At 40.5% G+C, this 18111-nt stretch overlaps 1 protein-coding gene across 1 annotated transcript; it reads left to right on the top strand.

Annotated features, from left to right (window-relative positions):
- The first annotated feature begins 1197 nt into the window (after window positions 1-1197).
- On the top strand, window positions 1198-10194 carry LOC148253308 (uncharacterized). Its single transcript, XM_088223322.1, has 9 exons — window positions 1198-1517; window positions 3790-3864; window positions 6349-6401; window positions 6813-7085; window positions 7439-7491; window positions 8753-8892; window positions 9435-9463; window positions 9833-9885; window positions 10135-10194. Exons 1-9 carry the CDS (start codon window positions 1198-1200, stop codon window positions 10192-10194), a joined length of 1056 nt encoding a protein of 351 aa, XP_088079448.1.
- The last annotated feature ends 7917 nt before the right edge of the window (window positions 10195-18111 follow it).

Here is an 18111-nt window from a genome sequence, read left to right as displayed (position 1 = left end):
TTCAAGTTTCAATTATATTTAAATAAAGCAAGGGCTCCGTTAGTTATTTTTCTAATTTTTTTACTAATTTTTTTACTAATCTTCCGTTTTCCGTATATGTGATTAGTGTGATATTCTTACTGAGCTAGTGTAGCTCACCCTTTAATTAACTATTTTAGATTAAAAGGATCAAGATCAAGATCCCAATCAACAAGAGGGTTATGAGTAGTTCATTATCCGAACTCCCTTCAAGTGCTAGTGAAGGTTGTCCTAGGATGCTTAGTTATTCGCTTTTCATTTATTTCGTTAATTTTCGTTTGTCTTTTAGAAGGAACATTTCTATGACCTTATTGGGCATTCAAAATCATTGTGTAAAGAATGTAAATCCTAACTCTATTAATCGCTTCCGCATTTAATTTATGAATTTGTTTTCCTTTAAGTTCAGGGCCTTTACAATTGGTATCAGAGCTGTGCTCCTCAGAACCATTCCTTACACAAAGATTTAAAAACACCAAATACAAACTATTACTCAATCTTTCCTTGTGAAATGCATGTATAAGAAAATGAGGAGAGGAAGCCCCCACTAAATCGAGCAGCTCGGGATTGTTCACTTCGAGAGGATGTTCACCAACTCTTTGAGATATTGGAGAGACTCATCTCTGCCCAGTAGGCTCGGGAGGAAAGGAGGGAGCTGTCTGACCCTCTTCTACTGCTATAATTTGAGCCACCCTTGCAGCGGGAAAATTCAGAGCCACCCCAGTATAATCCTGCTCCTCCACCGTACCATTTGACACCATCACAGTACAATCTGGTGCCTCCATCGCATTATCCAGTACCGTAACAATACAACCCAGTGCCTCCACCGTATCATCCGGCACCACAACAAAGCCACCTAGTCCTTCCCCAGCATAATCCTGTTCTTCTTCTACGGGACCCAGACTACATTAAAAAGTACAAAAAACTAAACTCATCTACCTTTGCAGGTGCATCATCTTTTAAAGAGGCCGAGAATTGGTTAGCTGAGATAAAGAAGGTCTTTGCAACTCTTGGAGTGGTTCCAGAACAGAAGGTTGTACTTGTCACCTACATGCTTGTGGGAGAGGCAGGCCATTAGTGGCAACTCAAACAAACCACCTTGCCCAGTTCAATCACTTGGAAACAGTTCCTGATGACCTCAATGCAAAATACATCCCAGAGTACCTTCGACATTTAAAGGAGATGGAGTTTGCACACCTAGTTCAGGGTGAAATCACTGTGTCAGAGTATGCCCGAAGATTCCTAGAGTTGGGCTTATATTTCCTTGATAGCATGATGGATGAAAGCAAGAAGGCAAGGAAGTTCGAGTGGGGCCTCTGCCCTGAGATCAGACAGCAGCTGTACATATTTGAACTTAGTACCTATCCAACCGTTTTAGCTAAGACACAGCTAGTGGAGATAAACCTTCACATATTTTCTCCAGCAGTGGGGAATCCTAAACCCCTGGTTTCACATCACAGACTAGCACCCGTTGCACCGGTTCAGCAGAACAAGAGACCTAGGTTAGTGACTTAGCCTCCTCCTCTGGCTTCAATAACAAGACGCGGTAGGACTTGTCAGCATTGTAGTAAGGATCATGGGTACCAACCCTGCTATCGTCTCAATAATACTTGTCGCATATGTGGGAGTACCCAACATTACGCGAGAGAGTGCCTACGGAATCAGAACCAGGTCAAACCTCCTATTCAGGGTAAAGCTTACAACCTAACTCAGCAGGATGCTAAACCAACACGGATATGATATAGGGTACGTACGCTATTTATAATCACCTCGCACATATTTTGATTTATATTGGTTCTTCACATTCGTTTGTCTCACACACTTTTACAAAAAACTTAAATGTATCACTGGAAAAACTTGATTTTATGTTGTTTATATATACTCCTGGAAGTATGACACTACTAGAGAAGGTTATATACAAAGCTTGTAGCATAGACATAGCAGGTAGAAAATTGAGTGTGGACCTGATAGAAATTGATACATGGGACTTTGATATAATCTTGGGAATGAACTGATTAACGGTGTATCACACCACCATAGATTATTTTCATAAGCAACTTGTATTCAAGCCTCCTAACGAAGAGCAATTTACAAGTTAATGAAAATTTTAAATGTTATTTTCCCATGGTAATCTCCTCATTATATAGTGCTTTAACTTTATTATTTTCTCTATATTAGGAAAATCTAAGAAAGAAGTTTGCATTCAAGAGATCCTAGTAGTATGAGACTTTTCAGATGTATTTCTTGATGAACTACTCGGACTACCAGTTGACAGAGAAGTTGAATTCATCATAGATCTTCAGTTTGGCACTCAGTCTATCTCTGTTGCCCATTACTGCATGACCCGTGTTGAGATGGAAGAATTGAAAAAACATATCAATGAATTGCAAGACAGTAGGTTCATCTGACATAGCGTATCTTCTTAAAGTTTTAAAGTCACATTTGCAAGGAAAGGGGACGAGATGTTACGATTGTGTATTGACTACAGCGGATTGAACCGAGTTACAATCAAGAACAAGTACTCCTTCTCAAAATTGATGACCTTTCTGATTAGTTGCAAGATGCCCAAGTCTTTTCTAAAATAGATTTGAGTTCGGGTTACTACCACGTAAAGATCAGGGCAGAGGACATTCCCAATATAGCTTTTAGATCCAGGTACGAATATTATGAGTTCCTAGTCATGCCCTTTGAACTAACTAACACACTAGCAATTTTTATGCACTTGATGAACATGATTTTTAGACAATTCTTGTATTAGTTCGTCATTCTGATCTATTCAAAGAGTAAAGAGGAACATACTCACCACCTAACTCAGGTTTTGCAGGTCCTTAGAGAGAAAAAATTGTATGCAAAATTGAACAAGTATGGGTTTTGGCTTGAACAGACTACCTTTTTAGGACACATCATCTCAAGGGATGAAGTATCAATGAACTCCAAAAAAGTTGAGGTAGTGCATGGATGAAAAAAATTGATCTCAGTTAAGGAGATTCGTAGCATCTTAGGAATGACAGATTATTACCGCAGGTTTGTAGAAGGATTCTCTAGCCTATCTGCTCATTTGACCCGGCTCATGAAGAAGAACACTAAGTTTGAATGGAACGTGGACTGCGAAAGGAACTTTACAGAACTCAAGAAAAAGTTGAATACTACACCCGTGTTGCCTTTATTGATTGGGACATGTGGATATACAGTGTATAGTGATGCCACCTACTTGAGGTTGGGTTGTGTTTTGATGCAGCATGGTAAGGTCATAGCCTATGGGTTCAGACAGTTGAAGAGTCATCAGAAAAATTACCCCACCCACGACTTGAAGCTTACCGCCATTATCTACGCCTTTAAAACCTAGCGCCACTATCTGTATGGGGAGACTTTTGAGATTTTTACTGACTATAAGAGCTTGAAGCACATATTCACTCAGAAGGATCTGAACATATTCACTTAGAGGCGTTGGATAGAGCTCCTCAAGGATTATGATTGTAATATCTTATATCATTTGGGTAAAGGCAATGTAGTAGCTGACGCGCTCAACAGAAAAAGTGCAGATATGTTAACTTACATAATGGCTTTTGAATGCAGGGTAATAGGGGTCGCACAAGAGATACTACTTCAGAACTTAAAGAGAATTGCATGTTTGACCCACCTGACTGTCCAACCCGAATTGATCCAGAGAATAAGAGAAGCCTAATTAACCGATTCTACCAGAACTGCCCTCAAGAAAGATACAAAATAGGGAAAACATCCAAAATTTTGAGTCTCTGTCGATGAATTACTCAGGTTTCAGGATAGGGCCTGTGTTCAAGATGACAATAAACTAAAAAAGGACATCATGACAAAGGCTCACAACTCTAAGTTTGTCATACATCCCAGATGTAACACCCACAAAATTTTTTTTTAATTAAATAATTAATAAATATAATTTTATTTTATTTTATTTGGAGTAAAAATTGAATGAATATGAAATTAGAAACAATTTTGGGGAAAATGGGTAAATATTTGGGTTCTGAAGGTATTTTTGAAAGAAAAATCGAAAATCAGATGTCAAAGTGTAATTTGGAGAAGTTCTGCCACATGGAACGCCCGGTCAGCAAACCTGACAAAACAGGATGCGCCACATGGCAACGGGCGCTGACGCGGTGCCACGTGGGAAGCCACACGGGCTATCCACATGCCCGCGATCGAACGGCCCAGGTCCATTCCCGCACGCACGGACGGTCTGGATCCGCTCCCTCCCAAATGCGATCGAATGGCTAGATTCAAACGCGATCGGACAACCCAGAGTGAATCGTAATGAACAACCCAGATTCGATCGCGATGAACAGTCCAAATTCACTTCTTATTTAATCGCGATTGAACGGTCCAGATCAAACGCGATGGACGGCCTAGATCAAAAGCGGATGGATATAAATAACACCCATCCGCACCAAACCCTAACCCTAACTGCCAGACCCCCTCGCCGGAGAAGACAACCCAACTGTCGGGAAGCCGATCGCTGCCACTCGTCGCTGCACCGGAACCCTTTCTGACCACTAAAAAATGTAAAAACTTTTTCTTTTGCACGAAATTCAATTTTAAGCTCATCCATGGAAAAATTCGAGCAAAAAGATCGACCAATTGGTCAGAAAATACCGGCGAAGATCGGCGACGCCGCGGCAGAAAATTTCACAAAATGTCTCCGATGAGGCCCTTCCTGATTCCCGTTTCATGTAATTTTTCCACCATTATGATCACCGTTGTCTTCTCTATAGGTTAACTGAAGCAAAACATCCAACCGCAACGTGAGTCGGAGGAGCTGTCGCACCGGAGAGCCCCACCGTCGGTGAGTTTTAATTTTTTGTATTTTTTCACAGGGATCGATGTAAAATCGGCCGAAAACGGTTGAAAATGGCCAACCCAAGGTGGACTGATTTTTGGTTTATTTGGAATATTTGTAGGTACTATTAGCGCGTTTTGATTCCCGAAGAAAAATTCAGGGAACCTAGGGAACTCTCGTAGACGCAGTAAACAATTTACCTTTTCAGGCGTCAAATCAAGTAAGGATCCCTCACCCTATTCCTTATCATAGGATTGAAGTCTAAATAAATAATAATATGGTATTTGTGCAAATTAAATAAATGTACATAATTAATTACAGATTGCTAATGGATTCCGAACCGAAAATTATTCTCTGTTAATTCCTGTTGATTTATTTTACAGTCTAAAAGCATGATGGTATCTGATTTATCAATTTTATGGTTTGAATACATAAATGCCTTACATGATTACTATTCGATTGGAAAATTGAGATATGATTGCATTCTCTAATGCATGTTTGTTTGCTTATGTGAGCATGGTTGATTTAAAAAATGGAGACTAAAAGAAAATGAGAAAGTTATGTGATTAAATAACCAGATGGAACGACAGTCTTACTAGATATCATTGGAGATGGTGGACGGACCGGGTACATAAAAAATCCTACCGTGAATGTTGTCTCATACCGGATGGGGTATGGAGACTTGATAATTTGATGCTCATACTGGACGGGATATGAGGACGGTCCACTTCACCCTCATACCGAACAGGGTATTGAGGTTTAATAATCTAGCGCTCATACTGGATGAGGTATGGGAACAGCCCTTGATTAAGATTGTTAAAGAAAAGAGGTCACGTGTAGCAGAGATATCCCTATGAACCCCCGTAGATACTAGTAAGCTAGTAAAAATGTGATAGTTATTGTTTGGTTTATTTGACGATGTGTATAGATTTATGATATGTGTTATGTTGTTGATCTTACATGAAATTATGATCCCTATGATATTATTTTCTGCATAGGTTGTTTTCATAAATTTCACTGTGGTAAGTGAACGGTAAATGATTTTATGATTGATAAATGTATTTGCTAAATTTAGTGCTCCATTAGTTGTTTTTATTTTTATACCCACTTTTATTTTTGTGTCAGTGATATACTGTGATATCTTTACTGGGCTAGTGTAGCTCATTCCTTATTTAACCATTTCAGATCAAGAGGACCAGGTTCCATAGCCCGATCCCCAAGAAGAGTGCGAGTAGATGTTAGATATTTTCTCTTTTCCGTTTATTTTTTTATTTCTTGTGTTTCTTTCAAAAGGGTTAATCCTGTAATGTTGTTTAGTACTCTTAAGTTAATGTGTAAGGAATGTAAACCTTAACTCTTTTATTTCGTTTCCGCACTTAAGTTATTATCTATTTCCTTTTGAATTTCAGAGATCTTTATTGTTGGTCTCAGAGTCGCGTTCCTTGGACCCGTTCCTTACACAATAATCCTTAGGGAACACCAAAATAATGAATTATTACTCAACTCTTCCTTGTGAAATACAGGTACAGTGAGATGATGAGAGGAAGACCCCCACTAAACCGAGCAGCCAGAGATGGTTTGCTTAGGGAAGATGTTGATCGAATATTTCAGATATTTGAGATGCTAGAGAGACTCATTGCTGACCAGCAAGGCCGAGAGGAAAGGAGGGAGCTACCTAACCCTCCTCCACTACCACAGGTTGAGCCACCCCTGCAACGAGAGGATCGTGAGCCACCCCGGTATAACTCTGCTCCTCCACAGTACCACCTGGCACCACTACAGTATGATCCGGTGCCTCAGCCATAGTACCACCCGGTACCGCCACAGTACAATCCGGTGCCCCTACTGTATCAGCAAGTACCACCGTAGGGCCACCTAGTGTATCCTCAGCATCGCCCAGTCCCTCTTCCACGGGACCCAGCTCCTCCCATGATTGACCCAGACTATATAGAGAGGTATAAGAAACTAAACTCATCTACTTTTGTAGGGGGATCCTCTTTTAAAAATGCTGATTATTGGTTAGCAGAGACAGAGAAGGCCTTCAAGACCCTAGGAGTGACTCCCGAACAGAAAGTCACCCTTGCTACCTACATGCTAGTGGGAAAAGCAGATCGCTGGTGGGAATTTAAACATACCACCCTGCATGTTCCACTTACTTGGGAACAGTTCCTGGTGGCTTTTTCATGCAGAATACCTTCTAGAGCATCTCCGACATCTGAAGGAGATGAAGTTTGCATAGTTGGTTTAGAGGAATATGACCGTATTAGAATATGCTCGTAAATTTCTAAAGTTGGGCTGATATTCCCCTGAGACATTGTTGGATGAAGGCAGGAAGGCTAGAAGGTTTGAGTGATGTCTCCGCCTAGAGATCAGACAACATTTATTTGTGCTGGAGCTCAAGACTTATTCGGCCATTCTGGCCAAGGCACAGCTAGTGGAGAGGAGCTTCTGCACCATCTCTCAGGCAGCAGGGAACCTCAAACCCTCAGCTCCACCCCGCAGACCAGCACCTACTGCGCCTATTCAACAGAACAAAAGGCCCAAGCTGGTGATCCAAGCTCCCCCTCAGGCTCTAGTGGCAGGATGCGGTAAGATTTGTCAACATTGTGGCAGGGACCATGGGGACCGACCCTACTATCACCTCAATAATACCTGTTGCATATGTGGTAGTGCCCAACATTATGCGAGGGAGTGCCCGAGGAACCAGAATCAGGGCAGAACTTACAATCTCACCCAGCAGGATACAGAAGCCAACCCAGACGTGGTATAGGGTATGTACACTATCTGTAACTATCTTGCTCATGTTTTGATTGATACTGATGCATCGCATTCATTTATTTCACCTATTTTTGCATCAAATTTTAATATATTACCTAATAAACTTGATTCTATGTTGTTTGTGTCTACTGCTATGAGTATGACACTATTGGGAGAAGTTGTCTATAATGGCCGTGTCATAGATATAGCAAATAGAAAATTGAGTGTAGACCTAATAGAATTAGACACGGGGGACTTTGATAAAATTTTAGGAATAAATTGGCTAGCGGCGTATCACGCTACCGTAGATTGTTTTAACAAGAACGTTATATTCAATCCTCCTAATGAAGAGCCATTTACAAATTGATAAAATCATTTAGCATTTATTCCTTCATGGCAATTTTCTTATCCGTTGAGTACTTTAACCCTGCTATTTTTTCTAACTAGGAAAACCCAAGAAAGAGATTTCTATTCAAGAGATTTCGGTAGTCCGAGACTTTTCAGATGTGTTTCTGGATGAACTACCCGGACTGCCAGTGGACAAGGAATTCAAATTCATCATAGACCTCCAGTCAGGCACCCAGCTTATTTCAGTTGCTCCTTACTGCATGAGCCGTGTTGAGATGGAGGAACTGAGGAAATAGATCACTGAATTGCAGGATAGTGGATTTATCCAACATAGTGTGTCCCCTTGAGGTGCCGGGTCACCTTTGCAAGAAAAGGAGATGGGACGTTGAGGTTGTATACTAATTACAGAGGGTTGAACAGAGTCACAATCAAGAACAAGTATCCCCTCCCCAGGATTGATGACCTCTTTATCAGTTGCAGGGTACCCAGGTCTTCTCCAAAATAGACCTGCGTTCAGGTTACCATCAGGTAAAAATCAAGATAGAAGACATCCTCAAGACAACCTTTCGAATCAGGTTTGGATACTATGAGTTCCTGGTCATATCTTTTGGACTAACCAACGCCCCAGCTATCTTCATGGACTTGATGAACATGGTCTTCAGACAATTCTTGTATCAGTTTGTTATTGTGTTCATCAATGACATCCTGTTTTATTCAAAAAGCAGAGAAGAACATGTTCACCATCTAGCTCAAGTTTTGCAGGTTCTCAGAGAAAAGAATCTGTATGCAAAATTGAGTAAGTGTGGATTCTGGCTTGAGCAGACCACCTTTCTGGGACACATCGTATCAAAGGATAGAGTGTCAGTGAACCCTGAAAAGGTTAAAGCAGTACTCGGCTGGAAAAAATTGACACCAGTTAAGGAGATCCGTAGCTTTCTGAGGATGGTGGGTTATTACCGCAAGTTTGTGGAAGGGTTTTCTAGTCTAGCTGCTCCCCTGACTCAGCTCACAAAGAAGAATGTTAAGTTTGAGTGGAACGAGAACTGTAAAAGAAGTTTTTCAGAGCTAAAGAAGTGGCTAACTACTGCACCTGTGTTGGCCTTGCCGAGTGGATCGGGGGGATATACAGTTTACAGTAATGCTTCCTACTTAGACCTAGATTGTGTTTTGATGCAGCATGGGAAAGTCATAGCCTATGGGTACAGACAATTGAAGAGTCATGAGAAAAACTATCCCACTCATGACTTAGAGCTGGCCGCAATCATACACGCTTTGAAGACTTGGTGCTATTATTTGTATGGAGAGACCTTTCAGATCTATACCGATCACAAGAGTTTGAAACACATATTCACTCAAAAGGATCTCAACATGTGTAAGAGAAAGTGGATAGAACTTCTTAAGGACTATGATTGTGATATCTTATATCACTCGGGTAAGGGCAACGTGATAGCCGATGCACTCAGTAGAAAAACTGCAGGTACATTAGCTCATTTGATGGTTTCAGAATGCAGGCATATTGGGGTCACACAACAGGTACAGCTTCAGAACTTGAGGAGAGTCACATATTTGGGTCACCTGACTGTTCAACCTGAGTTAATCCAGAGAATAAGGGAAGCTCAGTCTGCCGATCCCACCTTAGTAGCCCTCAAGAGAGATGCAGAACAGGGAGTTAGCTCAGAATTTCGAGTCTCCACCGATGGGTTGCTCAGATTCAAAGACAGGGTGTGTGTTCCAGGTGGCAGTGAGTTAAAGAGGGACATTATGACAGAGACCCATTTCTCAAAGTTTTTCATGCATTTCGGAAGCACTAAAATATACCAAAGTATGCGACCCCGATTTTGGTAGAACAGGATGAAAAGAGATATAGCTGACTTTATTTTTAAGTGTTTAGTATGTCAGCAGGTCAAGCAAGAGCATTAACATTCAGGCGGGCTACTTCAGCCATTACTGATCCCGTAATGAAAATGGGAACATATCACCATGGACTTCGTGACAGGATTACGTAAGGCACACTCAGGACATGATGCCATCTGGGTAATTGTTGACCAACTTACCAAGTTTTCCCACTTCTTGGCCATCAGGATGATCGATCCCTTGTACAAGTTAGTAAGAATGTATATCCGAAAAATAGTCAGATTACATAGGGTGCTAGTGACTGTAGTGTCTGACAAGAACCCGAGGTTCATTTCTCGATTTTGATACAGCTTTCAACAAGCCATGGGGATGAAACTGTCCCTTGGTATTGCATTCCACCCTCAGACTGATGGACAGTCAGAAATGACAATCCGTACACTTGAAGATATGCTCCGACCTTATGTCCTTGACTCCGTGGGTCATTGGGATGATCATCTACCCTTGATAGAGTTCGACTACAACAACAGCTACCAAGTGAGTATTGGCATGGCTCCGTATGAGGCGTTATATGGGCACCCATGCAGATCGCCGATTTGTTGGGAAGAAGTGGGCGATAGAAAACTATTTGGCCTAGATCTGGTAGAGGAGACTACATCCAAAATAGTTAAGATTAGGAAGAACATTCAAACAGCTTAGAGCAGGAAGAAGAGCTATGCGAACACCCGGAAGAGGGATTTAGAATTTGAGAAAGGCGATCGGATATTTCTCAAGGTCACTCCTTTCAAGGGAATTAGTAGGTTCGATAAGAGGAAAAAACTGAATCCCTAATTTATTGGACCATTTGAAATCTTAGACAGAATTGGTACCGCCGCTTATAGACTAGCACTGCCTCCAGAACTTTTTAGGGTCCATAATGTGTTTCATGTATCTATCCTATACAAGTACAACCCGGACCCCTCTCATGCCTTGGCCCGCGAGCCTCTTCCACTCCAGGAGGATCTGTCATAGAGGAAGTACCAGTCGGCATTATAGATCGAAAGAGCATATTACTCTGCAACCGAGAAATTCCCTTTGTAAAGGTCATATGGCATAACCACACACCAAGGGAGGCTACATAGGAGTTAGAAGCAAACTTTAGAATCCAATATCCCCAACTGTTTGATTGAGAGTGAGAGACAAATTTGAGGGACCAAATTTCTTTTAAGGGGGAAGAGTTATAACACCCACAAAAATTTATTTTAATCAAATAATTAATAAATATAATTTTTGTTTAATTTATTTTATTTTATTTGGGGTAAAAATGAAGTAAAAATTAAATGAGGATGAAATTTGAAACAATTTTGGGAAAAACGGGTAAAAATTTGATAGAAAAATCAGAAATTAGGGTTCAAAGTGCAATTTGGAGAAGTTCTGCCACGTGGGACGCTCGGTCAGTAGCCCCGATGAACCAGGACGTGCCACGTGGCAACAGGCGCTAACGCGGTGCCATGCGGGCGATCCGCGTGCCCACAATCGAATGGCTCACGTCCGTTCCCACGTGCACGGATGACCTGGATGCGCTCTCTCCAGAATGCGATTGAATGGCCAGATTCAAACGTGATTGGACGGCCCAGATTAAATCATAATGGACGGTCCATATTAGATCGCGATGAATAATCCAGATTCACTCCCTATTTAATCGCGATCGAACGGTTCAGATCAAACGCAATGGTTGGCCAATATTAAAACCATATAGATATAAATAACCCTCATTCACACCAAACACTAACCCTAGCCGCCAGACCCCCTCTTCGGAGAAGATGACCCAGCCGCCGGAGAGCTGACCGCCGCTACCCGCCGTTGCACCAAAACCCTTTCTAACTGCTAAAAAATGTAAAAACTTTCCTTTTTGCACGAAATTCAATTTTAAGCTCACCATAGCTAAATCAGAGCAAAAAGACCGGCCAATTGGCCGAAAAACGCCGGCGAAGCCCAGCGGCGCTGCCGCCAGGAATTTCACAAAATGCCTCCGATGAGGCCCTTCCCGATTCCCGTTTCGTGTAATTTTTCTATCATTGTGATCACCATTTTCTTCTCTACAGGTTGACCGAAACAAAACACCCAACCATAACGTAAGCCAGAGGAGCCGCCGCACCGGAGAGCCTCGCCGCCGGTGAGTTTTAGTTTTTCATATCTTTTCGACCAACCAAGACCCTTTAACATGTTTGCTCGTAGGGATTGATGCAAAATTGGCCGAATTCGGCTGAAAACGGCCGACCCAAGGTGGACCGCCACCGCAGACGGAGCCGTCGTGCCGAAATTCTAAAATTTGCCGAGTGGGCCATGGGACTTATTTTGGATTTATTTAGAATATTTGTAGGTACTATAAGCGTATTTTGATTCTCGAAGAAAAATTCAGGGAACCTAGGGACCCCCCGTAGGCGCAATAAATAGTTTAGCTTTTCGGGTGTCAAATCGACTAAAGATCCTTCACCCTATTCCCTATCATAGGATTGAAGTCTAAATAAATAATAATATGGTATTTGTGCGAATTAAATAAATGTATATAATTATTTACAGATTGCTAATAGAGCCCGAACCGAAAATTATTCTCTGTTAATTCCTATTAATTTATTTTACAGTCTAAAAGTATGATGGTATCTTGTTTATCAATTTCATGGTTTGAATGCATGAATTGATGCCTTACGTGATTATTGTTCGATTGGGAAATTGAGATATGATTGCATTCCCTGATGCATGTTTGTTTGCTTATGTGATCATAGTTGATTTGGAAAATAGAGACTAAAAGAAAACAGAAAAGTTGTGTGATTAAATAAACAGATGGAACGGCAGCCTTTCTAGATATCCTAGGAGATGGTGGATAGACCTGGTATATAAGGAATCCTACCGTGAACATTATCTCATACCAGATAGGGTATGGAGATTTGGTAATTTGGCACTCATACCAGACGGGGTATGGGGACGACCCGCTTCACCCTCATACCGAACGAGTTTGGGGATGACCCATGATTGAGATTGTTAAAGGAAAGGGATCACGTGTAGCAGGGATATCGCTATGAACCCCCATAGATACTAATAGGCTTATGAAAAGGTGACAGTTATTGTTTGGTTTATTTGACAATGTGTATAGATTTATTATATGTGTTATGTTGCTGATCTTATATGAAATTATGATCCGTATGATATTATTGTCTACATAGGTTATTTTCATAAATTCTACTATGGTAAGTGAATAGTAAATGATTTTATGACTAATAAATAGATTTACTTAATTTAGTACTCCATTAGTTATTTTTGTTTTTATACCCACCTTTATTTCTGTGTCGGTGATATACTGTGATATCCTTACTGGGCTAGTGTAACTCATTCCTTATTTAACCATTTCAGATCAAAAGAACTAGGTTCTAGAGCCTGATCTGTAAGAAGATTGCGAGTAGATGCTAGATATTTTTTCTTTTCCGTTTATTTCCTTATTTCTTGTGTTTCTCGTAGGGAGCGAGAAGAGAGTGATTAGGGAGGAAAAAATCTGGTAGACGAACGTGTTAGGAAACCATGCGGGAATTACGAATGAGAGTGCGATCTATGTATATCGTCACCACCAGGAGAGGAATTCTGATTAACGTAGAGTTTGGGCTAGGAAAAGTAAAAATAAACGCATAGGTGAGTATTTATCACCAAGGAGAGATGAGATTTAGAGACCTCTGAGGTAGGGCTAGGAGTGGACTAATACCGGTGATTGTGAATGTAGGGGAGGTTTGAGAGGCACCATTGGGAAAGTCGCGAGAGAGAGATATAAGTGAGAGGGAGTAGTCTGAGACGGACATTAGAAGGAGCTGAGAGAGAAATGACAGTGAGAGTGAGAGGGAATTATACTAGTGTGAGGGAGTAGTCGAGAGGGACACTTGGAGGGGATAAGAAAGAGAGATATATAAGTGAGAGAAAGTGTGTGTGTATGGCCGAGAGGAGTAATTGGGAGAGATAAGAGGTTGTGATACAGTGAGAGGAGATGAGTAGGTATAAGTAATATGATGGGGATAATGAGTGTATATATGGATTATGTTGAATGAACATATGTGTGGATGTTAGTATGAGCTAGTTTATGTACTTTTTGAATATGTATATTTGTATGAATTATTCTTTGTGTTTGTTGAATATGCGTGCATGTGTGTTGTTGAACTATTGTTGTGGAAATTGTATTACTCTACTGGTGATATTGTTGGTGGCTGAATAAGTCGATGTTGGCTATTGCTGGCTATTGGTACTAGGGGTAAGTGGGATCGTCGATGTTGGTGACGGATTGGGGGTTGCCGAATAGGTAACGGTGTGAGTGTGTGTGGCCAATTTTTGGTCGTGGGTTGATGAGATCGGGAATGAGTTGAGTTGCCGATGTTGGTGACGGTTTGGGGGTTGCCGGGAAGGTAACGATGTGAGTGTATGACCAGTTTATGATCATGGATTGATGAGATCGGGGATGAGTTGAGTCGCCGAAGTTAGTGACGATTTGGGGGTTACCGAGAAGCTAATGGTGTGAGTGTGTGACTAGTTTATGGTCGCGGATTGATGAGATTGGGAATGAGTTAAGTCACCGATATTGGTAGGGAAGAAATGGATAAGGTTATGAGTGAGTGGCTGGTTGGGGGTCGAGTGGTGACAAATAAGGGTCGCCGATATTGGTGATAGTTGTAGGAGGGGCTTATCTGGGAGTGATTGTGTGGGTGGGTAGCGGAACCAGGGTCGTGTGGACAGGTACGTGGGAAATGTTGAGATGGTCTAACATGGTGACCTTACATGGTAAGAAGTGGGAGAGTTGATGATTCTCTTTGAGGAGATGATGTAGGTACAGTAAGGGTAGGAGAACAAGGGGATAAGAGTGTGGGTAGGAAATATGGCGTGGCCAATGGAAGTGGAGATCTTAAGGGATAGGCATTTAACTGGTTTGTCGTACCTTGTCTATAATTTGAGTTTACTTTATTGAGTTTTTGTATGCTCATTTCCTATTATTTACAGTTGATGTAGTACCGGAAGCTGGACCAGAGCTACATGCTCCCAAACTTAGCAGGTAGAGATGACGGAGCAGGGATTATAGATAGAGAAACAAAATACTTGGATAATTAGTAGTAAGTAACTCATTGGAAACGAGAAGTTGTGAAATTATAATCTATCACATTGAGAGATATACAATGGATTTAGTAATTTAAATGATTTGCATTAAACATTTTCTATATGGATGGTCGAAATTATTTTTGTGATGATTTATATTATACCACGTATGTTAATAGGGTAATTCTAATGCTGCACAAAAAAAAGTCGGGGCATTACACAAATACTGTTGGGTACTTCAAGATTACTGGGAGGATTGTGGACCTCCCTGCAAGAAAAAAATCTATCGGATGGAAGGGGGTTTACAAAGTAAAATTCAATGTAGATGATTGAGAGACATAAAGCCAGACTTGTTGCTAAGGGCTTCACTCAAATAGAAGGTCTAGATTACCATGAGACTTTCTTGCCAGTGGCCAAAATAGTTTCAATAAGAATATTATTAGTTTTAGCAGCAATTGGGGGATGGCATCTTCAGCAACTGGATGTCAATAATGCCTTTTTGCATAGAGACTTAAATGAAGAGCTATATATGGAACTTCCTTCCGGGCATCCTAAAAGGAGAGAAGGGAAAGTTTATAGAACGCAAAAAAGCTTATATGGACTTAAACAAGTGTCTAGATAATGGTATGCCAAATTTTCTAAGTTTATTACTCAATAAGGTTTCAAACAGTTTAAGATGGACCGCAGTTTGTTCATAAAGGCTAACGGTAATAGTTTTACAGTTTTACTTGTATATAGTGATGACATCATTGTGACAGGTAATGACGAAGATGTGATTAAAGAACTAAAGGTAATACTGGATAATAAGTTTAAAATTAAGGACTTAGAAAATTTAAAATATTTTTTTGGAATTAAAGTTGTTTGATCAAATAAAGGAGTTCATATATGTCAGAGGAAATATGTCTTAGACTTTTTAAAGGATGCAAGAGTTTTGCAAAACAAAACTTCATCGTTTCCCATGGACCACAACATTAAACTTTCAAGGGATGAAGGAGAGTCAATCCCATATCCAAGAATATACAGAAGTTTGATTGGTAGGTTGATGTAACTTACATTGACTAGGCAATTCATGGAGAGCCTTAGAGACTGCCATATAAAGGGTGTATATAAGGTTTTGAGGTATGTTAAAGGCACTCCAGGTGAGGGTCTGTTTTACTCAAGCATATCTGAATTAAAACTAAAAGCTTACACTGATAGTGACTGGGCAGGATGTCCGCACACACAAAAATTTGTTAAAGGATATTGTGTTTTATTGGGGGACTTGTTAGAAGAGAATTATATATATATATATTGTAACACCCTAAGTCCATGAATTAGGCTTAGAATGTTTAAATTTATTTATTTTTCTAATAATAAAAATACATAAGTTTAATTTTTATTTACATTTTTTAAAAAAATATGTATTTTACAACATTTTAAAACACTATTCAAAATTTTAGGGCCACTCTATAAATAAAAGGGCACTTGTCTGAAAGAAATTTGGAAAAACAGGGTCACTCCATATATTAAAAGAGTTGGGCCTCATAGGACGGCCGCATCAGCAGCACGGCAAGTCAGGACCACCGTGTGGTGGACACGCTGACACAGGCTCCACGCGAGAGCCACGTCAGTAATCCGCATACCAGGGTGATCAAACAGTTTGTATTCACTCCCGCGTGCATGAACGACCTAGATTAATTCTCTAAAAAGGCTCTTAATGCCCCACACAAATCTTAATGCATGGCCGAGATTGATTTTTTAAACAAGCATGATTCGACGGCCCACGTGCCTCCATGCCTCTAAGAATGGACGATTGGAATCGATAGAAGATAAGTATTTAAACCTCTTTCATTGAAATCCTAACCCTAGCCAACACCCAAAGTCGGAGAAAAAGAAAAGAGGCAGCCAAAAGGAGACACAACCACCAGAGGAATGCCAGAATGCCGAAAACACATTGGTAGGCCAAAAATTCTTCCCGTTTTTGCCGTTTCTCCGCCCTTAATCGTCTAACATGTTTTCGATGCAGGATAACCAAGAGCAATCATAAACTGCAAGGAAGAAATGGTGGAGCTTGGCTGAGCCACAGCACCAGAGGATTGAAACCGCCGGTAAGCACTTGTTTTCCCCTTCCTTTCATTGGGAAACCCTCCCAAACCATGATTTAAACATATTTTCACCAAGAACCAGCCGAAACTGGTCTGACTAAGAGGAAGGGCCGTTAGAGAATGAGGACTAAGTAATAGAGCATGGCGACGCTACCGCATCAGAACCCCAACTTGCCCCCGATGAGATTTTTTTATCTTCTTTAAACATATTTTCACCAAGAACCAGCCGAAACCGGTCTGACTAAGAGGAAGGGCCGTTAGAGAATGAGGACTAAGTAATAGAGCACGGCGACGCTACCGCATCAGAACCCCAACTTGCCCCCGATGAGATTTTTTTATCTTCTTTTGCTGTTCCTAGCATATTTTCATGCCATTTTAACATACATTTCAATCTTATTAGGAAAGTTCAAGAAATTCAAGAATTAAAAACCGTCGAGAACCGTGGTGAAAAAGGCAGTGTTCTGGACACCGACCCAGAGTAAGACTCCCTCACCTTTTTTTCCTATTACAGTTAAATTAAAACTAAATTAATAATAAATGAAAATTTTAGATAATTGGAGATTCCTTGATTAATTAAGTACATGTTGCCGATGTAGCTAATAACCAGTCAACTATGCTTGTCATTAGTTAATTGTGTTAGTTATTTCTTCAGTTGCTTTATGGTGCTTATTTCTCTACTGTTCTATTTACTTCAATCTATTAGTTTAATCTTGGATATGGCATGATATGATTTTTTATCCATGTTCCCTCTTGTTCTATTTTATGCATAACACATTTTAGTCAACATAATATACACTTATGTCACTCACATATTCATAAATATAAATTTCATACTTCTTGTGTGGCTTGGGAATGCGGATATACGAGGCGTTTAAGGCTAAATAGTAAATAAAAGAAAGGATATACGTGAACTAATGACATTAAATGAAAAGGCTTATCCGATGTCATGGAAAAGAGTGTACGGACTTGATACATAGGGTCAACCCTAACGTGGACGTTATCTTCAGTCGTATGAGACTAAAAAGTCTCATATCGGACGGGATTGAGTATTATTTTAATTACGCTCATACCAACCAAGATATTGAGATGGTTGTGTGTTGTGGCACTTATTACCAAACGAGTTTTGGGAACGACCGTTTGATT

This window comes from Carica papaya, chromosome 6, assembly GCF_054855325.1.
Source record: "Carica papaya isolate Zhongbai chromosome 6, ASM5485532v1, whole genome shotgun sequence".
NCBI classification, from domain to species: Eukaryota; Viridiplantae; Streptophyta; class Magnoliopsida; order Brassicales; family Caricaceae; genus Carica; species Carica papaya.
The sequence above is the reverse complement of the archived record's forward strand: the minus strand, read 5'-3'. Positions and strand labels throughout refer to the sequence as shown.

Bases quoted from the DNA above. Each gene is read 5' to 3' on its own strand.
- LOC148253308 (XM_088223322.1), top strand. From the start codon at position 1,198: ATGGAGTTTGCACACCTAGTTCAGGGTGAAATCACTGTGTCAGAGTAT. The intron at 6,402-6,812 runs GTTTGCTTAGGG...CTACTTTTGTAG, and splicing joins AAACCGAGCAGCCAGAGATG to GGGGATCCTCTTTTAAAAAT. The intron at 7,086-7,438 runs GTATTAGAATAT...ACATTGTGGCAG, and splicing joins TGGTTTAGAGGAATATGACC to GGACCATGGGGACCGACCCT.